The 23100-nt window shown below is 42.1% G+C and overlaps 2 protein-coding genes across 2 annotated transcripts; one reads left to right on the top strand and one right to left on the bottom strand.

The window, feature by feature from the left end:
- Positions 1–496: 496 nt before the first annotated feature.
- On the top strand, positions 497–19712 carry SNW1 (SNW domain containing 1). Its single transcript, XM_086613923.1, has 14 exons — positions 497–583; positions 1663–1816; positions 4294–4455; positions 10884–10979; positions 11072–11178; positions 12018–12122; positions 12218–12287; positions 12975–13040; positions 14324–14440; positions 14795–14936; positions 16664–16760; positions 17576–17693; positions 18721–18884; positions 18966–19712. The coding sequence occupies exons 1-14, from the start codon at positions 570–572 to the stop codon at positions 19168–19170; spliced, it is 1617 nt and encodes a 538-aa protein (XP_086470049.1). The 5' UTR covers positions 497–569; the 3' UTR covers positions 19171–19712.
- On the bottom strand, positions 19710–23090 carry SLIRP (SRA stem-loop interacting RNA binding protein). Its single transcript, XM_009986515.2, has 4 exons — positions 22989–23090; positions 22814–22872; positions 20526–20633; positions 19710–19769 (listed from the first exon to the last, which is right to left on the bottom strand). Exons 1-4 carry the CDS (start codon positions 23080–23082, stop codon positions 19710–19712), a joined length of 321 nt encoding a protein of 106 aa, XP_009984817.1. The 5' UTR covers positions 23083–23090.
- Between the last annotated feature and the right edge of the window lie 10 nt (positions 23091–23100).

Genomic DNA, 23100 nt, shown 5'->3' with positions numbered 1-23100 from the left:
CAGCGCCGTCGGGACTGTGCCGTTCCCGTTGGGTCCCTCTCCTCTGCCCAACTCCAACCCAACCCCAACCCCAACGGCGACCCGGAGGCCGGCCCGTGCGGGCGGAGCTGCCCACCGCAGCCCTGGCACCCTGACTCGGCCCTGAAGGAGGCGAACGCCCCGAGAGAAAGAGCGTTCAGCCCGGAGGCGCGGCCCTTCCCTCACCGCCCCGCCGCGGCCGAACAGCCCTCGGCGCCGCCGGGGTGGAAAAACGCCATCTCCCGTGAGGCGTTGCGGCCTGTGCGCATGCGCGCGGACGTCGGCCGTGAGGTCACCCAGACAACAATTCCCCGGGATACGGCATCTCTCAGCGCATGCGCCCGGGCATTGGCTGAGACGTCACCCAGACTACAATTCCCAGGGATACGGCATCGCTCAGCGCATGCGCACAGGCATCGGCTGAGAGGTCACTCAGACTACAATTCCCAGGGATGCTGCGTCGCTCGCCCCATGCGCAACGGCCGTTGTCGCGCTTTCCCCCCCAGCTTCCCCCGCGGCTCGGCTCTCGAGAAGACGACGGAGGCGGCAAGATGGCGCTCACCAGGTAGGCCTAGCTGGCTCTGCCAGGCTTGGTTCGTGTGGCGGCTCTTCCCGGCCTTCCCGCGGCGTACCAGCCGCTGTGCGAGGCTCTGGCCGACGGCAGAGGCCGCGCTCGCGGAGCGCGCTGCCGGGCCGCGGCCGCTCCTGAGCGATGGGCCCGCCAGCCGGTGAGGAGGCCGAGCCGCGCCTGGGGGGAGGGCGGCGAGGGCCGAGTCGGGGCTGGGGCAGCCGGGGGAGCTGCCCTGTCCTGCCCTGCCGTGCCCTACTTTGCCCTACGCGGGCGGGAAGGGGCGTTTGGCACTGCCTCCGGTGCAGGGCTCTGCGTCCTTCGCATGTTTTCTGCGGGAAGAAGGAGCTCCTCCGCCTCGGCGGGGGTGATCGGATCCGTGGGGTTTTGTCGGCGGGTCTTTACCGTGAGCGACGGCGAGAGGCCTTTGTTACAAGTTGCTGCGTCTCTTGCAAGGCTCAGGAGCGCAGCTGCAGTGGTCTGCCCTGGAATGCTGATTTTCTCGGAGGTGGACGCTTCCTTAAAAAACGCGGAAAGGGGCCCCGGAGCTGAAAAGACGAGATGAGAAATGGGATATCAAGAAACTGTGTTTCGATTAATTGGCTTTGGCTAGGAGGTCTCTGGCGTTCAAGGAGGGTGCTTGTTGACAGATCTTTTTGTGGGCGTTTGCCTTGAGAGAAAAGGAGGCGTTGGGATTAAGGGTGTATTTTCTTTTTCTGCTCCGTAGTGGTGGAAAGAATACACAGTGGTGCCTGGCATTCCTGTTGGAGAATGGGAATTGTCACACATGCCTGTTCAAGCAAGATGTGAATGTGGATTAATTTAGCATCAGATTTTATAGGGATCTTCCAGAATGCCAAGAGAGCACACGTTGCCTTTGCACCTATAATCTCAGAAGTTAGCACCCTCAGGTTTATGATCACAATACTCAAGTTTAATAAATTGTTTCTTATTCTGTATAGAGTGATTATGGAGAAAACAATAATGTAGTAGCAGACTTGAGCATAGTTGAGTGAAATTATCAGAATTAACTTTTTATGTCTCTCTTTTCTTGGTGGCTGTCTGTGGATGTGCAGTTTTTTACCAGCTCCAACTCAGCTGTCTCAAGACCAGCTAGAACTAGAAGAAAGAGCAAGAGCTCAAAGATCTAGGCAGACTGCTCTAGTCTCATCACGACGGGAACCTCCCCCGTACGGTTACCGGAAAGGATGGATACCTCGAGTGCTAGAGGTAGATATTTAAATTCACAGTGCGGTATGAATTAGTATGCCTGCTAATGGGGAAAAAAATATATTTTCTGGAGCAGAAATAAACTCTGAGCATCTTGAGTGTAGCACAGAATTGTGCTGCGCCTTACCACATGCAGAATTTCCATCCAGACTGAGGGGTGTATCCTTGGGTTGGGGGAAATTGTTCTATTCACTGGATTACTTAAAACATTTAAGGTAAACAGAATGTTATAAGAATTCTTCCCTTCAGAGATTGTTATATTGTAATATGGAAACAGGTATATGGTCCTTTCAGTTTACAGTCTGTGAAGGCAAGGATCTTCTGAGAAAGACACCTGTATTGTTCTTTGTCGTTATTTGTTAAATACACATTCCAAATTATGGCTGAAATAAGTAAACGAGTGTATATCAGAGAACAGAATGGTCATGTGTATTCTGTTCTTAGCGTAACAAAAGATAGCTGCTAGTGGGGGACAAAATTGTTACGAGTTGGAAGGAAACATAAAAATTTGTCAGATATTCATTGTTTAAGCATGTTACTGGCAAAGGGGTTTTGGACAATGTTGCGTGTATTTAGCTGTAATCCTTGCCAGTCAAATGTAATTTCACGTGTTGAAAGGCAGAAGGGAAAATGCAGCTGTGTAGTTCTGATTACAAAACTAGCTTAGCACAGTTTCTTACCATGAGCCACAAAACCTTGCAGACTTTGAAATGGTACTTGGCATAACATCTGAGACCTGCTCTGATGAGTCAGAAGCCAGTCTTCTTAGGATGAGGAGTGCTGTTGAGGTTTTGATACAGTATTTCGTGTGTGATCCTGCGTTGTCCCCAAATGCCATCCTTTCATGAGCTAGTAACAGCCTTACTCTCAGTTATGTTTGAATCCCATTTTTGTAAAGATGGATCCAACACTGTACCATGGCGATCCATTAGTGCTTGATAAGATGATTTCAAATAGTAGTTCCAGTGGTTCTCTAAAATAAAATATTTTTATGTAACTTCAGCATTTAATAAAGCGTATGATGTTAAAAATTATACCTTCATTATGCCCAGTGTAGAGTTCGCTCCCTACACCGTTGATTACTGAAGTTAGTGTTTTAGTGCTGTTTCTTTCTAAATGTTAGCAAAAAACCTTCTTAAGAAGTCAGGTGATGAAGGCTTTCCAAGTGTTTCCAGCATCACTGGGCCACAAAGTGATGTACATCTCAAAAAGACTGTTAAGGACTCCTTTTTGCCTCATAAGCAAATGCAAATTCTTTCAAAAACGATAAATGTTTGCAAAGCATAACCTTTGTCCAGTGGCTCTGGAATGCCATCATTGGGAAAAACATAATCTATTCTTAGTAGATCGAAAGTTATGCAAAAAAATTTGAGGAATGACTGACTTTTTTTCTGGCTAGTATGTTAACATGGATTCTGTAACTAATCGTTGAATGTGAAACATCCAGTGGAAGACTGTTTCAGTGAGCGCTTTAAGATGGCGTAAGCGTGTTCTTTGGAAGGAAGTGTTCTGCTCGTTTATTCCAGCCTCAGTCCACGCTCCATGTTGCAGTGGTGTTAACTATTTGGTCATGTGGTGAACATGGAGGGAGATCAATTTAAGACACCCGTTACTGCTCTTCCTTGATCTGGTTCGTTACCAGACTCCACATAAGCAGTGCCATTGCAACAGAGGGAGGGGGAAGTGCTCATCCTGCTTTAAAGCAAATGCTTCCTCTGAAGAATTGCATTTGAAACTGCAGCCTGAAGTTGTTTTGTGAATAGTACCAATTTTACATTCATCCTCGGTGTTGCTGCATCAGGATGGTCTGCTTCAAGAGGTCTTTTGGTTATCTGTTCTTTAAACGCTTCTACAGCAACACGTTTAACGAGAGAGGAAGTAAGCTTTAACAGTATTGGGCTGTTGGGTCCTGGCCCAGTTTTCAGTGTATTCACACATCACAGTAAGGAAATGGGGTAGCTTGGCATTCGTACCGTTGTAAAGCTGTGATCTACAGGGCTTTGAAAGGAATGGAAAGCTTTTTTAACTTCTTCATTGTGGTGTGAAAAGCAACAAATAAACAGTAAAAATTTTCATCAAAAAATTGCTGCTCTTGTAATTTTAGTATTTCCACAGTTGCTTTATTGCAGAAGGTAAATTTGGAATTTCTAATAACTCACTTGTGGATTAAATACTTAGTCATGTATTGTCTGTAGCATAGTAGCCCCTGCACATTCTAGTTAGTGATAGGGGTTCTTGCACTGTGCAGGGAATAATTACTTCAAGATATCTGTGCACTTCAGTGTCGTATCTTTTAATAAGCCTAAGTTCTATGGTCCGTTGCCCTCTTACCATCAAAAATAGTAAAGTTACTAGCGCATTATGACAACGTTTCCTTTTGTTAAACTCAGTCCTGTCTTTAAGTCCATTTTCCACCCATGTGAATGTTATACCATGTTTTTGTCTTGCACTTATTCACTACTTTTTCCTTTGTGTAGGATTTTGGAGATGGGGGTGCTTTCCCAGAAATTCATGTGGCCCAATATCCGTTGGATATGGGCCGAAAGAAGAAAATGTCCAATGCTTTGGCTGTTCAGGTGGATGCGGAAGGAAAAATAAAATACGATGCAATTGCTCGACAAGGACAGTCAAAAGACAAGGTAATGTTTCTTCAAATACGTAGACTGGCGTGTTGTCGTGGTTTTAGGCTGATCCAGCAACTAAAACTCACAGTCTCTCCTTCTCCAGTAAAGTAGAGAGGAGAGAAAAAAAAAACTAAAGGGACTGAGGGTTGAGACAAGAACAGAGGGAGCACCCACCAACCATGGTCCTGGGCAAAACAGACAGGGCTTTTCTCAAAGCAAAACAGTTTATTAATGATTACTTAGAAGGACAAAGGGAAACAAAAACCGATTACTCGAGAGGACAGAAAGAAACAAAACCAGATCTTAAAAACCGACACCTTCCCCTCCACACTTTTCCTTTTCCTCCCGGCTCTACCTCCTGCCCCCAGCAGCACAGGGGGCAGGGACTGGGGGAGTGCAGGTCAGTTCATTCCGTGCTGTTACTGCTGCTTCTTTCTTAAAGGAGAAGAGTCCTTACACCCTTTTCCCCTGCTCCAATGGATCCCCTACCCACGAGGAAAAATCCACAAACTTCTCCAGCGTGAGTCCAGCCCACTGGAAACAATCCTTCCCCACAGATTGCTCCGGTGTGGGCTTTACCACAGTCTCGGGTACTTAGGGAGCTGTAGCCACTCGCTCCGGCGTGGGTCGTCACGCAGACTCCAGATGCCTCTCTGCCTTGTCGTGCACCCCAACACGACCATCCTCAGGCTCAGGCATCTTCTCCCCACGGGCTGCGAGTGGCTCGCTGCTCTACCGAGGCCGTCCTGGTTGCAGGGGGACCGCCTGCTATCTCACCATCAGCCGCAGGGGAAACTCGGCTCCGGCACACCTCCTCCCGCTCCATCCTCACTGACCTGCTGTCGATGCAGCTGTTTCTCTCAGATCTCAGTCCTCTCCAGGTGAACTCAGCCCAGTGGGCACCCCGGGAGTGGGGTGCCCCCGAGTTCCCCAGCTGGCTCCGCCGCCGCCATCCTCCGTGGGCAGCGCCGGCCCGACGCAGGCAGCTGCCCGGCCGGGAGCCAGGGAGCGGGGGCAGTGCCCTCCTCCCTTCTCTGCTCGATCCTGGGCGAAGCACCTTTTCCGGTCCCTTTGTCCTGACTTAAATAGGGCAATTCGCAGAGGCGCCCTATTGGCTCAACCCCGAGGGGGATGGCAGTCTGATCTGGTGGCCAGAACTAAGCCTAACCCGGTTCCAAAACCGGGGAGGTCACAGGGAGCAAAACCCCTCTCCTGCCACCAGAACCACCCCCCCCTCCACATCAAACCATGACACGTGTACCTGGAGAAGCTGTACATACACATTGCATGTACTTAAACTCATTGATCTAGCATTAGCCAACTGGATAGCGTCCTGTTTTCTTAAAGTTTAAGAACTGAAATAACATCAGACAGGTGTGAGCATTTTTGTCTGGGATCACTGCGTGATCTTCTCTGCTAAAGACAAAAATGTAAGGTGAAAGATGGTGAGAGTCTCTACGCAAAACTTACTTCTTGTCTTAAGAGCTTTCCAGTGAAGTCAAGAAACTGAAAGCAGGCCTGATCACAGGCAGCCTCATTTCAATGTGTAGAGAGGGGGCAAAAAAAAGACAGAAAACACAATTTCAGCTTTCAGAATACTGCATTTGCAGTACCACACCTTGTGTCGTCTTAATTTAACATTTCAAGCTTTTGGCTGTTTGCAGTATTGTTAGGCATTTTTAATTTTTTTAATTGCAGCAGAAAGTATTGCCACTGGTTATATACTCCAAAATTTTTGTGTTAAATTCAGCGATGGCAAGATTTTCATCAAGTTTAATGAGAACCAACTTAAATTTCCTGTATACCATAGCCTTTCTAAAAACAGAGAGAACACTTTGTCTTGAAGTCCTAATTAGTATTGAGGAGACCACTTTCTTGAGTCTAAGTCTACTTTGAGAAGTATCTGCATCTACCTTTCCATATGTAACAAAGTGGTCTACATGAAAACTTTCATTGTCTTAGGCAGGTGTTGGGGGCTGGAAAACTGCTGAGGCATGACCAAATGTTTGACTACCTGCTTGTTGTAGCAAGCGTCTCCTGTAAAGAATATGGTAACCCAAAGAAGATCTGAAAAGAGGGTTAACTACCAAGGGTGTTTTAGTTGATAGGTATGAATAAGTATTTTCAAAATAATTTGACTTCTCATTCTTTAATTTAGGATGCCTTGAAAAGCTTATGGGTATGTAATATGCCTCATGTCTTACTGCAAATTAGGAAGGGGAAAAAGCCTCTCTAAACAGAGAAACAAAAGGTGGACTTTACCTCTCAAACAAAAAGTAGGGTGAGCATTCAAAGAATATTGGGGGAAACCTTTCTTTTTTAACAGATTATTTTTTTTATTGTTTTAAATTGATCCTATAGTTGCTAAAGTAGCAGAAAGTTAATGCAAATAGGATTTAATATTTAACGAATACTTGTTTGAGTGTCAAAAGAGTGTCACATCTTGTATATGCTCATCTTGTGCATCTAAAGTTACTACAGTACCTTTGAAAAAAAAAAGAGTTCAAATCAATTGGACTGCATACTGTTATGCAGTAGAAAGTGGTCAGACTAAACACTAAAAACAGCAGTGGCAATATTTTTTATTGAGAGGATTTTCATTAGGGTTCACTCAGACCTTATGTAGGCTCTGGAATTATTTGTCAAGAGGACGGTGCGAAAATATTAATTACACAGTTTTGTGATATTAAATATTTGGTACTTGATACTAAATAGAGATTTGACTTCTCCCAAAGCATAAAAAAATAATGTGGAGCAGAAAAGTAGACAAGAAGTAATAATTGTACTGAGTTTGTGGAAGCTGTAGGGCAAATAAGAAGCAAAAATATATTATAGTTAAACCCTAATTTTTACAACTTGTCAGACACATCTTTACCTACCTGTAGGATCAGATTTAACTTTAATATAACAGAACCGTTCATATTGAGATCTAGGTCAATTTGAAAGAGAACTAGAAATGATAGTAGGGTTTAGGTAAAAATTAACTGTCTTTCACTGTGCCTTATTTGGTTCGGAGTTAGGAAAATACTTAGAACAGGTAAAGTTAAATTTAAGCTGTTAACATTTGTTGTATTTGATTCATGAAGATCTGTACCAGCATTCATTACCTTTCCATATGGCATCTATAAAGAAGCAGTAATGTTCTCATTTTGCGGCTGCAGTTACCAGAACGGAGGAGATGAGCGGCTTTTACAAAACTGGACTCTCTCAACGGGGCTCTGTGGAACTGAAATTCCTAACCCTAAGCTCTGCTTTCAGGATCAGGTTGATTCTGATCGCATCCAGCTGGATGTAAATGCTGAGACTAAAAATTAAATACTGTGATTCAAGGGGGAGTAAAACCTGGGGGAAAATTAGGTATTTGAAACAATTTCTGTGGAAGTAGCAGAACTACTATTGCTCGATTTGTTTTGCAGGAGAGAGAAAGTATTGGCAGAGATGTCATAGGGAGCAGTTCTTCAGTGATCTGTTGTTGAGTTGAATCGTGGAATATTTTCATTTAAAGAGAACTTCTGATGGTACAGTGTCAGTAAGATTACATACAGAAGTTTCATTATCCTGAGAGATATGAAATACCCAAATATTTCTTCCATCTTAATACTTAGAGCTAAGAGAAACGGATACTTAGCAACCTGCCAGAAGCAAGATGGAGTTTCTGATCCTATTCTATAAGCTACTTGTTTGATCTGAGTTAAGAGGCAAATTTTGCTTTTGCTACAGCTTATGGATTTTTTGAATTTGAATTTAGTGTTCTGCCTTCTGGTAGAAGCAGCAGTTCTGTCACTCAGACCCTATATCTAGATGGCTTGTCAGCAGTTTCTGCTGTTGCAGTGGTTCATCTCTCTTGCATCTGTTCCCTTACATATTTAAAAAATAGTTGCTTCAGAGAATTTTCCTTGAAAAATGCTGACATAAATGAGAGTCTGACAAGCCTCCCGTTTGGGGCTGGCAGAAAATCTGCTAAATGTGAAATGCTGGATAATGTTGACAAACCTGGATGCATGACCGTATGGATCTGAGGATGGAGTTCTGTCTGATTGTCCAGATGAAGGATTTCCAGCATTTGCCATTTGGTTAGCTTTGTGCTGCTTCCAATATTTTCTCTGCTTACATGACTGAAAAGCAGGCTAAAATAACGCATCAGTAATTGACATATTTTGGTGAGACTGATGCTCTGTCTCCTTATTAGGAAAATAAAGACATATAGTCACTTCCCATGTCTTTTTTTAAGACAGAAGAGATAATGAAATCAAGGAATGGAACTATTAGGTCCATTACTTTTTTCTGGCACAGATGATTTTTATGTGCAGGAGTTGGATTTCTTCTTAGTGGCCCAAGGCTGGCTTAGGTGTTAAAGGAGAAAAAAAGAACCACAAATCTTACCTACGGTTTTTTCTCAAGATTGTGAATTCAATTGAAACATTCATGAGTGAGAGACAGTAGTTCCGTTGTTGAAGGAACTCCTGCCACAGCCATGGAACAGGACAAGAGGATGTGAATGTAACTGAAATAATAAAAAATATTCAACACTCATAATGTATTTACTTCTGTGGCAGAGCTTGGTTTGAGAGCTTATTGCCAATTTTTTTCTCTGGTGTGTGTGTCAGTCTTCCAACCAGGTAGTTGTAGCAACTTCTAAAATGTTATGTGCTTCATGTGGAGAAACCGTTCTCTGACAAGGAAGGAATTAGTTCTGCAGTGCTTGATGGTAGCTTCTCAATTTACACATAGGATGGATGAGCAGTGTACAGGGCTGCTCTGCATATATAAAATAAAATGTGTTGAGGGGAGGGATATATGTGTTACAATATAATTTCTGTCAAGACACTTGTGTCTATCAGGTGTCTTGTGAAACTCTGAATGTGATTGATGTCTAAATCCTGCCATGAGCTACAGTAATCTTACACAACTAGTTAGGCAAGATGGTTCTCTTTGCGATGGTCGTGGCATGCAGATTTCTAATTGCTGCCTGTTGAGGCTGCCCAGCCAGAAAAGTAGGCATCTAGCTGTACCAAAACTTGAGCATTTTGTTTCTGCCTAGAAGGAGATTCTGCTTGTCAGTAACAATAAAAATGAAATATCTGAAAGACAGGCTCATGCTTCCTTTTAAGTTTTGTGGATGAAGAATGGTAGCGAACGGGCATACTACAATATCACACAGTCCCAGTCTCCGTTTTATCTTAGATTAATAAAATGTCTCAACATTACTGTTAAAAAAGTAAATATCTAGAAAAAACAACACAGTGCAACATATATATCTGCCTGTCTATATCATCTCAAAAAAGGACTCTGATTAGAACACGGAAGTGTATCACACTTTTGATGGAGGTAAAAATTTTCATATTTTCAGGCTAGTTTAATCCATATTATGGGTTTCTTCCACATTAATGCAGCTTGCCACTCGCATGCAATATTTTAGGGTTTAACTAATTTATGTAGCTCATCTTGTGCCTCAGTGTACTGTAGTTTTTAGAGCACGTCTTAGAGTTTTATTTTCTTGTCTTCTGGGTTACTCTGAGCTCTTTCAGCATGCTTTGTTCTTCACGCAGCAAGACACTTGGACTTAGAGTTAATTACCTTAGAGGAACACTGCTCTTCAGATATCCTTCACTCAGTACCTGAAAAGCTAGGATATTATTGATACTAATTCAAAGGAGTAAAATTTTAGGAGTGAAGAATGAGAAGCAGTAAATGGGCCTTGTGTGACAAATTAATGGTGAGGCTAAAAGTCAGTTTCATAGTTGGATGTGCACTTTATAATGAGCTTGAAATAATAGTTGTAATGACTTTTAACCCTTTGAACTAAGACTTTATGATGTTATTTTGTTGGACAAATGTGGAATATTAATGCAATACAATAATTTTTTCCCTGTAGCCGTCTAATAGTTATCTTTCCCTGTATTTAAAATTGAGGCTTAAAGCTAGCGAGAGCTAGCTGCATGTTGTATGAAGACTGCCATACCCATATAAGGGAAAGCGTAAAGAACAGATTTCTCAAGCATTTATTTTTTCAAGAACATAGCAAACATAATGACATTAAAAAAATCTAGATGTTAAAAAAAGGCTTGTATAAAATTCTTAAGTAATCCTTGAAAACAGAAATACAAATGTGGATTTTTCTGTCTGTCTTGGGGAGTCTGAAAAGGGAAAAGAGTAGGAAAGGGAAGCAGGAAAATGATGTTTAATCCCAGCTCTGAGGGTGATTTACATAATTATATTTAATCAAATTGCTTCTTTTCTTTGATTATTCTGTCTGTAGAATGTGGTTTGGAGTATATTCTTGTTCTGTGGGAGTCATTGAAGAATACGTAATTGTAATGCATTTAAAGTGGTATACAAGTTTTAATTAGTACCTAAAGTATCATCTAGACCTGAACCATTTCCTTTGGAATCCGTACATTTACTCCTGTTCGCCAGCGCTAATAAAATATAATGTCTTTCAGGTTATTTACAGCAAATACACAGATCTTGTGCCAAAAGAGGTCATGAACGTGGATGACCCTGAACTGCAAAGACCAGACGAGGAGGCAATTAGAGAGGTATTACATGCACTGATGTGCCTAGTTATCAGAGGTGCATTGTATGTCTGGCATATGTGATGAGGTGCATTCTGTGGTACTTCTGTCCTCAGATAACAGAGAAGACAAGAGCAGCTTTGGAGAAGTCAGTCTCCCAAAAGGTTGCAGCAGCCATGCCAGTTCGAGCAGCTGACAAACTAGCTCCTGCACAGTACATTCGGTATGTAGTGCCGGTGCATGTGTAAGATGCTGTTGTATGTAAAATTGATTAAAATTAGGATATTCCTTGAATTTCTGAGAACAGAAAGTCCTCTTGAATTTTGTTCTTCTGGAAGTAACATGAAACTGGCTTATGTATTTTGAATTCACCCACTAATGATAACCTAGTTTGAAGTGTGTTGAAATATGTCTTAATGTGTCATGAGCTGTGGCACATTGCGGGTGTTACTGTCTTAGCAACAAAATGTAGATTTGTCAGGAAGCGCTATGAATGATGCTGCTCTGGAAATGGAGTCTTTACTGGGAGTTTGAACCCAAGACAAGGCATGTAACCAGGTTCTTCCCTTACATAAAATGAGCAACTGGAAAGAGTTGAAAGTACTAGGAGGCTGATACTCATTTATGATGATTTTCTGCTGCAAACACAGCAAAATTCCATGGCAGGGTTAGCCTTGGCCTGAGGTGAATTCTGAAAAAAAAGTACATGACGAGTTTCTTAATAACCAGTAAGTAGTGACCAGGGATTCACAGACATAGATAAACAGTGTTGTGACATGGTCTGTGTACTCAATTAGTTTGTTTCTTCTACTTTGGAATCCACATTGAAACAGGAGGATATAGCCCTGGGAAGATACATTCTGTCTGGTGTAGTTGATTCTCTGCATTCAGTCCAGTATCCTCTGTGCAGTTGCCTGCTCCTGGCATTCACAGCGGAAAAGTCGTAAACCGAAGTGGATAAAATGAAAATGCAGCTAGAGCAGTGAACTGAGTGAAAATGGAGGTGGGAAGGGAATATCTAACTGTGTGCAGAGAACTGAGCGCTTTGATTCTTTTATTCAGGTACACACCATCCCAGCAAGGAGTTGCCTTCAACTCTGGTGCAAAACAGAGAGTTATTCGGATGGTGGAAATGCAGAAGGACCCCATGGAGCCTCCAAGATTCAAGTAACTACTCAAAACTTCTTCATGGCAAATGGAAGATTTTGTAGTGCGTTTCTGTATACAACATGCTGATTGTATTTATTTTCTTAATTGTTCAGAATTAACAAGAAGATTCCACGTGGACCGCCTTCTCCTCCAGCACCTGTAATGCACTCTCCTAGTAGAAAGGTATGAAATGCCGTAGATGTTCTCAGTCTTGAATTATAGATAGGTTCACAAATTCTACTTTGATCTAGTTCATTTCTGTGCACCTTCTCTTTATTGTTCTTTTGATGTGAAATGATAAACTTGGTGCCTGATGCAGTCTTTTTGAGTTTTTTTCCGGCAGTTCTGGAAGTAGCTCTCTTCCTATGTACCTTGTCAGAGGTTGAGTAGATTTCTCGTACAGCAATGCAGCCCTGCGTGAAATAGAGTTGTCCACAGCATGGATGAGTTGACTGAGGCTTTAGTCTTGGTACACTGATGCTGCTTTTAGACAACACTATTAAGCTAATCCTTGTGTTACTAAGGATTAGCTTCCTTCTGAGAGATGAATGTGGTGGTGGAGGTGGTTCCTACAACTTGAACTGCCATTAAATGTGCAGATGTTAGCAAGCTGGCTGTGACTTTCCTTCTGTGTGATGAAAGTTTAAGAGGATGGCTGAAAAGCTGTCATGACTTTATTCAGGGTTGGCAAAGGTACAGTACAGAAATGGACGTCTTATTGCTGCGAAGAAGGGTTGAGTTTTTTGTAGCAGTCTCCTGAGATTTGTACTCTGATTTATTTCAATAGTTTTGTAGCTGCCTTTGAGAAAGAAAACTGTATTTCGTTTTACTGTAAATCTAAAGATGACTTTACTTCCTCTCTTAAACCAGATGACTGTGAAAGAGCAGCAAGAGTGGAAAATTCCTCCATGCATTTCAAACTGGAAAAATGCAAAGGTAATTAAGTTGTCATAAGTTCACCTTTCTAACATTGCACCCTACTGGGAGACTTCTGTGAATCATTTAAGCTTGAATAATACTGGTTTTAAATGTCTAGAGCTAGGTAAACTAGCTGCTTCCAGCATGAAGAACATGTGATTGTACAACTGAGTTTTTTCCTCCCTTTGGCGTATCAGGGTTCTCAAATTGACGGAGTATAGAACTAAGAGAGAATATATTACTACTTGGCAGACTTCATGCATTTTAAGAAGAAAAAATGGCATTAGTTAAAATCCCCTTAATAGTGCAGCATGTGGAGTCTGAAACCAAAGTCTTCTGGAGCCCACAAAGTAAAGCCATCTAAACTGAAAAAGGGAGGGGTAATTCACAGACAACCAAGCATGTCTCTCTTTAATACTGCAGTCCAAATTTCTGGAAAGTTCTCCTTGTTGCCTTCTTTCACTAATTAATTCTCATCACTGGTTAGCTTAGCTATTTTTATTTCTTGTTTGAGTAGGTATGTCCTGTTCCTCTGATTTTTATCAGCCGCTAAGTTTATGTTCAGAGAGAAGGGAAAGTTTATAATTTGCTGCAGAAACTGGTTTAATCATTCTCAAACTTACCAAGCTGTTGTTGTGAGGCAGCCTCTTCAAATGGAGGAAGGAAAAGCTGCATGTTTGTGGTGTTTTTATTTTCTACTCCAACACAGCTGTGTAACTGGGTCTGACACTAATTAGTAGATCAAATTTTAGGTTACAGATGCTGGAACCAAAGCAAAAATTTTTGTAGAGCTCTCCAAAAAGTCTTAAAATATCATCTATAAATACTTTTAGGTTTCAGCTTTTGAAGGCGAAATTGACATTTAGGGTTTCTTGCTTTTGCTGGCAGCCTTCCCCCTTTCTCATTTTGAATCATCTAACCTCTTAACAGGTATAAGAACAGTTCAGGGAAAACAATTTTGATGCGCAAATGGTAAAACAGCTTAGAGACTGGGAAAGCTATTATCTGTAGTTCTTAACACACAGCAAAGAGCGGACCTTACCGATGAAAAACTGTCATTTGCAGTAAGGTGTAATTTGAAGGCAAATTGTGATTCAGATTGGGGGGGAATGGGGAATTGGAGTGAAGCTTATTGTTACCTGGTATGAATTTAAAGCATGTATAAAGGAGGTCCATTGAGGCCTATTAATGATGGGCTGTGAGTTCTATGGGGTTTTGTTTTCTTACACAATAAATGTAATAATGTTTATTACAAATAACATTAGTTTCTGTGATGAACTGCCTCTCTGTTTCCACTGTAGGGTTACACCATTCCATTAGACAAGCGTCTGGCTGCAGATGGCAGAGGATTGCAGACTGTTCATATTAATGAAAACTTTGCCAAGCTTGCTGAGGCTCTCTATATAGCTGACAGAAAGGTCAGGTGGTTGTTTAAACTCGTTCAATATGATTTTTATCTTCTTTGTATGTTTATTTCCTTGGGAAAATCAACTCTGGATAGGCTATAGCTTTTTAATTTGTCCTGCTTCTTGGCTAACATAAGACATAAGGTCTTATCCCCAATATCTTTGAATCAGTGGCTCAATGTGGGTTAAATTATTGGAGGTCATGGGTCTTGTTTCTCAGTTGTAGCTGCTGTGGCTGTCTGGCTTTGAATTTCATCTTTGTGGCTCGATTCCTGCTCTGTTTACTGGATTAACTCCATGACAGAAGACCTGCTTGTATCCCAGGTGACATCTTTCTGTCATTTTAACTATGTCTTATGTATGCAGGCTCGTGAGGCAGTAGAGATGCGTGCCCAGGTGGAGAGGAAGATGGCTCAGAAAGAAAAGGAGAAACATGAGGAAAAACTCCGAGAAATGGCTCAGAAAGCCAGGGAGAGAAGAGCAGGGATCAAAACCCATGTTGAAAAAGGTACATTTCTTTGTTATTAAGATGCTATGGGTTTCTTTAGTGCTTTCTAAAGTATGGGTTTGGAAAAAGAACCTGAGAACTTACAATACGTAAATACCAACTGTAATTTCTAAGCATGACATCTGTTCTTTGTGTCTTTTACTTGATGAACTAGTGAATTTGGTTAATTCACTAGCTGGTTTGATGGGATCTGGATTTGAACCTCACAGCAATACATCAGTGTATATAGGTTTTGGACATTGTTGGGAATTTCAGAGCTGTTAATGGATCAGTGCAAGTAATTGCTTTCATGGACTGTTCTCAAGTTTTTTTTAGAAAAAGCTTGTTACAGATGAAGAGCAACTTTGTTTACAAGAACTAATCCATCTTTATGTTTTCAGAAATGGTAAATGCAATATTCAGTCTCTTGCACTGTTATAACTGATGTGGCAGAACTGTAGTTCTGTCGGCAACTAGGTCCAAAACCTGCTAACCTAACTAAATCATAAACATTGTGATAAGTTTTGTGTTTTGATTGAAATGACACTTCAAAGATGAAGATGCTGAACTTACAGGGCCATAATGATCTCTCTGAAAGGTGGAGGATACAGTCATATAATGCCAAATCCTGCAGCTGGGATGGACTAACCTCTTCCCAACAGGCTGGGGGACAATCTGGCTGGAGATCCACACTCTATTGAAAAGGACCTGGAAGTCCTAGTGAACAATATGCTAAACGTAAGCCAGCAGGGTGCCCCGGCAGCAGGAGTGCTAAGGGCATACTAAGCTGTATCCGCAGGAGTATAACCAGTAGGTCAAGGGAAGTAACCATTTCCTTTTACTGATGACCTGTTAGACTGCATTTGGAATACTGTGTGCAGTTATAGACCTCCAGGTACAATACAGACATTGATAAACTTGAGTACTGGAGTTCAGCGGAGCGCCATCAGTATGGTCAGGGAGCTAGAGTATCTGCCTAGTCAGGTGATGCTGAGAGAATGAAGCTGCTTCTGCCAGGAGAAGATGTGGCTTTGTCGGGGACCTAATGGGAGCTTTCTCATATCTACAAGGAGATCATTGGAGCTCTTCACTATCTGTACAGTGAAAGAATGAGACAGTGGTCAAAAGTTGAGTCAGGAGGTTCCAACCATATGTAAAGAGAAAAATTTTCACCATGAGGACAAGCAGCAGTGGAACGGGTTGCTCAGGGAGGCTGGCAATCTTTATCCTTGAAGGTTTTCCCCACCTGAGTGCGCGAAGACCTGAGCAACCTGGTTTGAATTCGGCATTGATCTTGCTTTTAGCAGGAAGTTGGACTAGAGACTCCCAACCAGAGTGATTCTCTAGTATTGAGTCAAGAACGTTCTTCAAAACACTTAGATGCCTGCACGTTTGAATTATATTTTTACACTTAAGAGATAAAAGTATGATATGATGATCTGTAGGTGTTTTTAGGATATTAATTCATAGAAGGACAAGTATTCTAAACTCTTGAAAGTTGAGAAAACATAGTGGTTGGGTATGTCTGCTTTAACTCTCCTCTCAAGGACAGTTAATCGCTTGTGGCATGAGAAAGCTGTGGTTTTCCATGTGTTTGGTTTGTTTGAAGTGTAATGTTTTAAATAGCGCTAAGGATCACTTCTCTTTGGTAAAAGAATACTGAATTGAGTCACTGTGCCGGTGTCTGTGGCATAGTTAATTCAAACTTCAAATATTTGTCTGTAATGAACAATCTTGCATTTTTTCAGAGGATGGAGAAGCTAGAGAAAGAGATGAAATCAGACATGACCGGCGCAAAGAGAGGCAGCATGACAGAAATCTTTCCAGGGCAGCCCCTGACAAAAGGTGAGTCACAAAGTAAAGCCACTTTATTCCCATTCTGGCACTGGCTTCTCCACTAGGGAAACTATTACACTGGGCTTCCTTTTGGTTGGTGTGAGTGCATGAATTTTACCTTGTGGAGATACTCACTGGTATGAAGCACTGTTCCTTCATGGTATGAAATGGTATTACTGTGCTAGCATAGTGCAGTACTGTCTTTTAAATTTAGAATTTTCCAGATGAATGGAGGAGGGTGGGGTTGCTGGCTTTGGGTGGGTTTTTCTTTAGCAGAACTTTATTATATTCAGATTTAATTAACATGTTGACAGCAAAGGTTGAAACCTGGATCCTGTAACTTCAGTGAGACCAGAGTATCGTTAGTGGCTTTGTTTCTTCAAGCTGTTCATCTGAAGTAAGCTTAGATTTATGAGTGCAGGCTGAAGTATCTTGTTTGCCCAAGCCAGTGAAATGTCTGATCACAAATGGTTTCTGGAGGCTTAAAATCTTGAATATCTTAAAATTAGATTGCTTGGCCTTCCCAGGATATAATTACACTGGTTCTTGCAAAAAATAAATATGACATTTTAGACCAAGTCAGCTTGATGTAAATTGCAGGTAGTGGAAAGCAAATTTAAATGTCATGCCCAGCTGAACATAACTTTCCCAAATGCTTCCTTTGCCACGAGACAAATTTTAAATGTTACCTAGCAAGGAAGGGCAACAGTCAAAATCTGGCTCTTGAGGCAAATTCTTAGCAGCTAATACAGGATCAGGTTGCAGTTGAGCATGTCAACAAATACGGTTTACTGACCTAATAAAACTTAAAATTTTTAATTCAGGTCAAAGCTGCAGAGAAATGAGAACAGAGATATCAGTGAAGTTATTGCCCTAGGGGTACCCAACCCCAGGCCATCCAATGAAATCCAGTACGACCAGAGGCTGTTCAACCAGAGCAAGGTAAAAATACCTTTTCACAGCTGTGTAGCTTTCCATGAGAACATGTTCATCCTTCCTTAGTGGGTATAGCTAGAATACTGAAGAGACCCTGTTCGCATGGATGATGTGGATGCACTCTGAAAGAAGTCTCTACATAACTGGTTAGGAAACTATGGATCTCCTTTATCCATAGCTGATGCAACAAAAATGGAATATGCTCAATGTGTGACAGATTAAAAGTGGTTTTGTTGTGGTTTTTCTCACTGGGGAGTGGGAAGAAAGAAAATATTTTGCCTTCAAGCTGCAGCGACCTCATTTTCTTCACTGTACAAATGTACTGACTGAATACGGGAAATCTGCTCTGAGAGAGAAGCAAGTTAAATACTTTCTATTCCCATTAATGCTTATGTTAAAAATCCTTCTGAAGATATAAATAGTTAACAACATTTATTTTCTCTGAACTTTATACTATTCAGAGATGAAAAAGTAGATTACACTTCAGAAAGTCCCTGAATAGACCTGCAGTTTGTCAATCATTCTTTTTCATATCTCCGATGAAAGACTTGCAGGCAGAAGGGAAAGTTGATGAATCAAAAGTGAACAAGCAGGCACTTCTGCTTTCACAGTTTACGTAAACCCTTGTGTGATTTTGATCAGTCAGCTTAAATCATGCTTTCCAGAAATTCTGAATAATAGATGTTTCTGTATGGTTGTACTTGGCTATTATAGACAGCTGTACTAACAGGGCAGACTGAAATGATGGATTATTCTGGAATATCAGCCGCCTGTAATCCTTCCTGTTGCTTTCTGGAAGAGTAGAAGTGACCCTGACTGAGGCTTGTAATGATAGTGTCCTGTTCTCTGGACTTAATCCCAGACCCAAAACCACTCATACTCTAATTAAGTGTATGAACTAATTTGAAATCACTAGTAAATCACAAAATCCCATCTTTGTGTATCTGCGTGACACCAGCAGTGCATCTTGAATAAATTTGCTGAAGATTTGCAGACTCGTTTGTGTTCTACTGCTCCTCTTTCTTCTTCACAGGGTATGGATAGTGGCTTTGCTGGAGGAGAGGATGAAATTTATAATGTTTATGACCAGCCTTGGAGAAGTGGCAAGGATATGGCCCAAAACATCTACAGGCCAAGTAAAAACGTGGATAAAGACATGTATGGTGATGACCTAGAGGCTCGAATAAAGACCAATAGGTAAGAAAATAAAGTTAAGGAATATTCTTAAATAGTACTCTGAAGTAACAGTCAACTGAGTTATCTCCTCTTCTCCTGCAGGTTTGTTCCTGACAAAGAGTTTTCTAACTCGGATCGTAACACCAGAGGGAGGGGCAGAGATGGACCAGTTCAATTTGAGGAGGATCCATTTGGTTTGGACAAGTTTCTGGAAGAAGCTAAGCAACATGGTGGTTCTAAACGGCCATCGGATAGCAGCCGCCCTAAAGAACACGAGCATGAGAGCAAAAAGAGGAGGAAGGACTAAATGCCTCTGCTCCTTCAGAGGTAGAGAAATGGACTACAAGCTTGGACTTGATGCAAAAGGCATTTTTAATATCAGATGGTGTTGTATTGCAGCAGTTCACAACTCTTAGCGTGTGGATATATACACACACACTAATTCTTCTGTGTAGGACAGCTACCCCTGGAGAGTGGAAGAATGGAGACCACTTGGATACATTTCACAAGGAAATTGCTCTTTAGCAAGTGCTCTCACTTTGTTGATTCCCTGTTGCGCAGCATCTCAGGGTTAAGAATGTAGCCCATTCATACAGCTTTAGTTTTTGTAGGTAGCTAAAGCTTTTTCTTCATCTGTTTTCCTGCTGTATATAATTACTGTCTTTTGCTGTAATGGATGCTAGGGAATTCATTATTCCATCTTTCTTTAGTGTGGCTATACAGCTTATTTGAACAAGGAGGGGAAACAGCTGGATTGTCTTTTAAAACAAATACTCGTTCATAGTTTCTCAGTAATCTTTATTTTAGTTTCTTTACATTTAGTGAAATAAAGCCTCCTTCCACTCCTCACTCACTTGGATTCTTTCTTTGACCGCGTCTTCTATGGAGCTGCTGTTTGAGGGTGAGCTGAAAACAATGGAAATTATTCAAATTAGTTAGGCAAGAAGGTTTGATATTTTTCATTTCTGATCATCTAAAACATTCATATGGAGAGCAGAAGATGAGTTCATAACCAGTGCAGTTTCATGAGCTATAACCACAAGTGCTAAGCTCCTGACAGGAAAGTTGAATATAATTTGCACAGCAATTGCTAGTTGTATCAGCAAGATGTATCTTAAAAGCTTGTGCTTTCAAGTGGAACTCATAGAAGGTAACTGTCTCAACCTAGCCTAGAACAAAGTGGGAGAAGTGCTCATGTATTTTGCTTCTAGAAAATTTTACACTTTTGAAGAAATGAAGCAAGCTAACTACTGCCTGCCTTCTGCTTTTTATTTTACTATAAAGAAGCCTCTTAGTTCTTGCACCTCTTGTGAGAGTATAGTCCTCAAAGCCTAGGTAGTTGAGTGAATGTGGCACTATTACAGCTTCAAGAATAAAAAGCAGCAAAATCATCTCCAAGAAATTGACAGTAAATACTTATCTATGCTCTTCCTTATTTTGATACTTGCATACATATCTCAGACCCTAACAAGTAAAGTTGAGAGGGGGGAATGAACAAAAGTGTTAGTGATGTGAAAAACATTAAAAGCACAATAAGTGGCAAAATGCTTAATCACACTTGGAACGAGTATGGCAATATTTTAATGTTACTGTGTCCAACCAAAGGCAGAATTAAAGAGCTCAACTCATTACATTACTTCATTAAAGGAATTCGCACATTACCTTGGCACCTTCAAGTATGTGGGTGTCCTTCTGAAACACATTCTGAACATCTTCTGGAGTTGAAAATTTAATCCAGCCGTAACGTCTGTGAAAGCCTGTATCTTTATCCTAGATACCAATTAAAAAAATAAAATCCAATTACTGTAGAAAATATTGATACAGGCTATAAAAAGCTTCCTACAGATACTCGATTTAAGGATTCAGAAGTTATCAGAGAAATCGGCACGCTTGCTGTTTCAGAAGCTGTTTTCACACTAAGATATTCACTCATTGACAGCATGCAAAGGCCTAGCAGAGGCTGTTCTGCATCCCTTTCTCTCAATTCGAGTCCAGCAATCATAAAAAGAGAAGTTATATTTGAAGACTGGAATAATGCATAGCCAGTTGTTTCAAACTGCAGTAGTTATCTACTATTAAGTCAGTCACAACTGAACTGACATTTAAATGGCTGATTTGAAAATCATAGAATCATAGAATGGTTAGAGTTGGAAGGGACCTCAAAGATCATCTAGTTCCAAGCCCCCTGCCATGGGCAGGGAAACCCTTCACCAGGTTGCCCAAAGCCTCATCCAACATCCTTGAACACTTTCAGGGATGGGACATCTACAACTTCTCTGCATAACCTGTTCCACTGCCTCACCACCCTCTAAGTGAAAAATTTATTATATCTAATCTAAATCTAGCCTCGTTCAGTTTAAATCCATTGCCCCTTGTCCTATCACTACACACCCTTGTAAAAAGTCCCTCTCCAGCTTTCCTGTAGGCCCCCTTTAAGTACTGGAAGGCTGCTGTAAGATCACCCCAGAGCCTTCTCTTCTCCGGGCTGAACAGTCCCAACTCTCTCAGCCTGTCTTCGCAGTACTGGAAAAGCATCCAGCAAGATAAAGCAGCTGCTTAAGATACTAAAAAAGTAGGCTTTTCAAGACAACAAGCACTAACTGCATTGAAAATAAAAAAAAAAAAGTTCTTTTTAAGAATAATTTGCCAGTCAGAAAAAACAGCTGCCAATAAAGAGGAGATAATGCAGAAAAGCCAGGTCTACCGAAGTGCCTTTTATCCCAACTCAAATCTCTATCAGAGTTAACAACATCTGTGCCACTGAATTCACTGATCATCAGGCATGACTGGCAGCACTTTAAAACACCAGTGAAATTTTCACCCACAAGGCACTGTAGTCATACTACCCAGTGAGTTCTTAATTAGGATGTCTTAAGCTGCTGGCAGATTTTTTGTACCTCTGGCAGTTTTAAGCATTAATGAACGCTCCTACAGTAATCACTGAATCAAAACATAACACACGTGCATCAGTTCAGCTTTAATCGGTGATGGAGGCAGGTTTACAGTAAGCTGCCAGCCTTGGCAATGAAGCAACCCATTCCGTTCTGGGCCTGAGGAACAAAGTGTGGCAGGCAGGTGCCGCAGCTTCAACATTCAGAAATAACTAGACTGTTTCAAACTATCTTTCTCCATTTCCAAACTAGTTCTCAACTGACAGTGAACCCATCAGCTCACTAACTGAAACTCACTACACACTGAGCTTAATTTAACAGGCTGTTACATCACATGGAGAAATAGAAGCAGGCAGGAGAACCTCTACTCTTTCAGCAATGACCTATAACTTATCCATAACAGAGAGGGAAAGGAACACTTGTTCTGACTGTACATCTCTAAAAAACTGCACTAGATACTATTACCCCTGACCTAAGTGCTCAGAAGACAAATAACCTCAACGGCAGAGGAATGACCGGCTGGCAGCTTAGGAACATCCTGGAGAGGTTGTGGTTTTTGAGTTAGCCCCGCACTGTGGGTGGGGTATGAACCCTCAGCGGGAAAACGTTGTGGGTTCATATCCACACCTTTAGAGTTTTTAAGCCAGTGAGACCAGGCACATGAACACTTTATTTGTTGTCAGAAGGAAGGTAACATGATGACAGAGAAGGTCAAAGCACTTTTAAGTTAATTATTCAGAAATAGCAGCATTAACAGGATCTGAGAAATGTGCTTTCTAAAGCTCTTTAAAAACCAGTGGAAAACACTAAGCCTCAACGAGGCCCACAGCTCGCAGACAAGGGGCAGCACCCACTAGGAAAGGAACTAAGGGTGGAGAGCATCGGAAATCTGACTACAGTACAGGAGGCTTCTAGAAAGCTGCTCCGAGGATGCCGGCTCCGGGGCTGGGCCTCAGCCAGGACCGACCCTGCCGGGCCCCAGCAAGCACCAGCCGGCAGCTCTTCCCCCTTTTACCGAGAACACACGAAAAGCGCCCCGGAGAACGAGTGGGTACTCACGAACGGCAGCTGGCACCTCTGGACCGACCCAAACTGGGAGAAGTACTCCTTCAGCTCCTCTATGGGGGAAACGCACACCTGGTTACACGGACCCGGCCCCCACACGCGGCAGGGCCACCTCCTCCCGTACCAGCCCAAGCGCCGGTGGGGGATGAGGGGAGCGGTACAAACTCACTGCTCGATACCGTCCAGGGAACTTCAGCCACGAAGATATCGAAGAGCCCCCTGGCGCGGTGTCTCGCCGTCCGCACCGCTCTGGCCGCCGCCATCTTGGGAGCTGAGGCGGG

Source organism: Tauraco erythrolophus, chromosome 6 (genome assembly GCF_009769465.1).
Source record: "Tauraco erythrolophus isolate bTauEry1 chromosome 6, bTauEry1.pri, whole genome shotgun sequence".
Lineage (NCBI taxonomy): Eukaryota > Metazoa > Chordata > Aves > Musophagiformes > Musophagidae > Tauraco > Tauraco erythrolophus.
Note: the sequence above shows the minus strand (reverse complement) of the source record. Positions and strands in the feature narration are given on the sequence as shown.

Excerpts from the sequence above, each read along its gene's own strand:
- SNW1 (XM_086613923.1), top strand. Across the intron at positions 11,179-12,017 it reads GCTCCTGCACAGTACATTCG|GTACACACCATCCCAGCAAG; the intron begins GTATGTAGTGCC and ends TCTTTTATTCAG. Across the intron at positions 13,041-14,323 it reads CAAACTGGAAAAATGCAAAG|GGTTACACCATTCCATTAGA; the intron begins GTAATTAAGTTG and ends TTTCCACTGTAG.
- SLIRP (XM_009986515.2), bottom strand. The coding sequence starts at position 23,082 with ATGGCGGCGGCCAGAGCGGTGCGGACGGCGAGACACCGCGCCAGGGGG. Across the intron at positions 22,873-22,988 it reads TCCCTGGACGGTATCGAGCA|AGGAGCTGAAGGAGTACTTC; the intron begins GTGAGTTTGTAC and ends TTTCCCCCATAG. Across the intron at positions 19,770-20,525 it reads ACATACTTGAAGGTGCCAAG|CTCACCCTCAAACAGCAGCT; the intron begins GTAATGTGCGAA and ends CATTGTTTTCAG.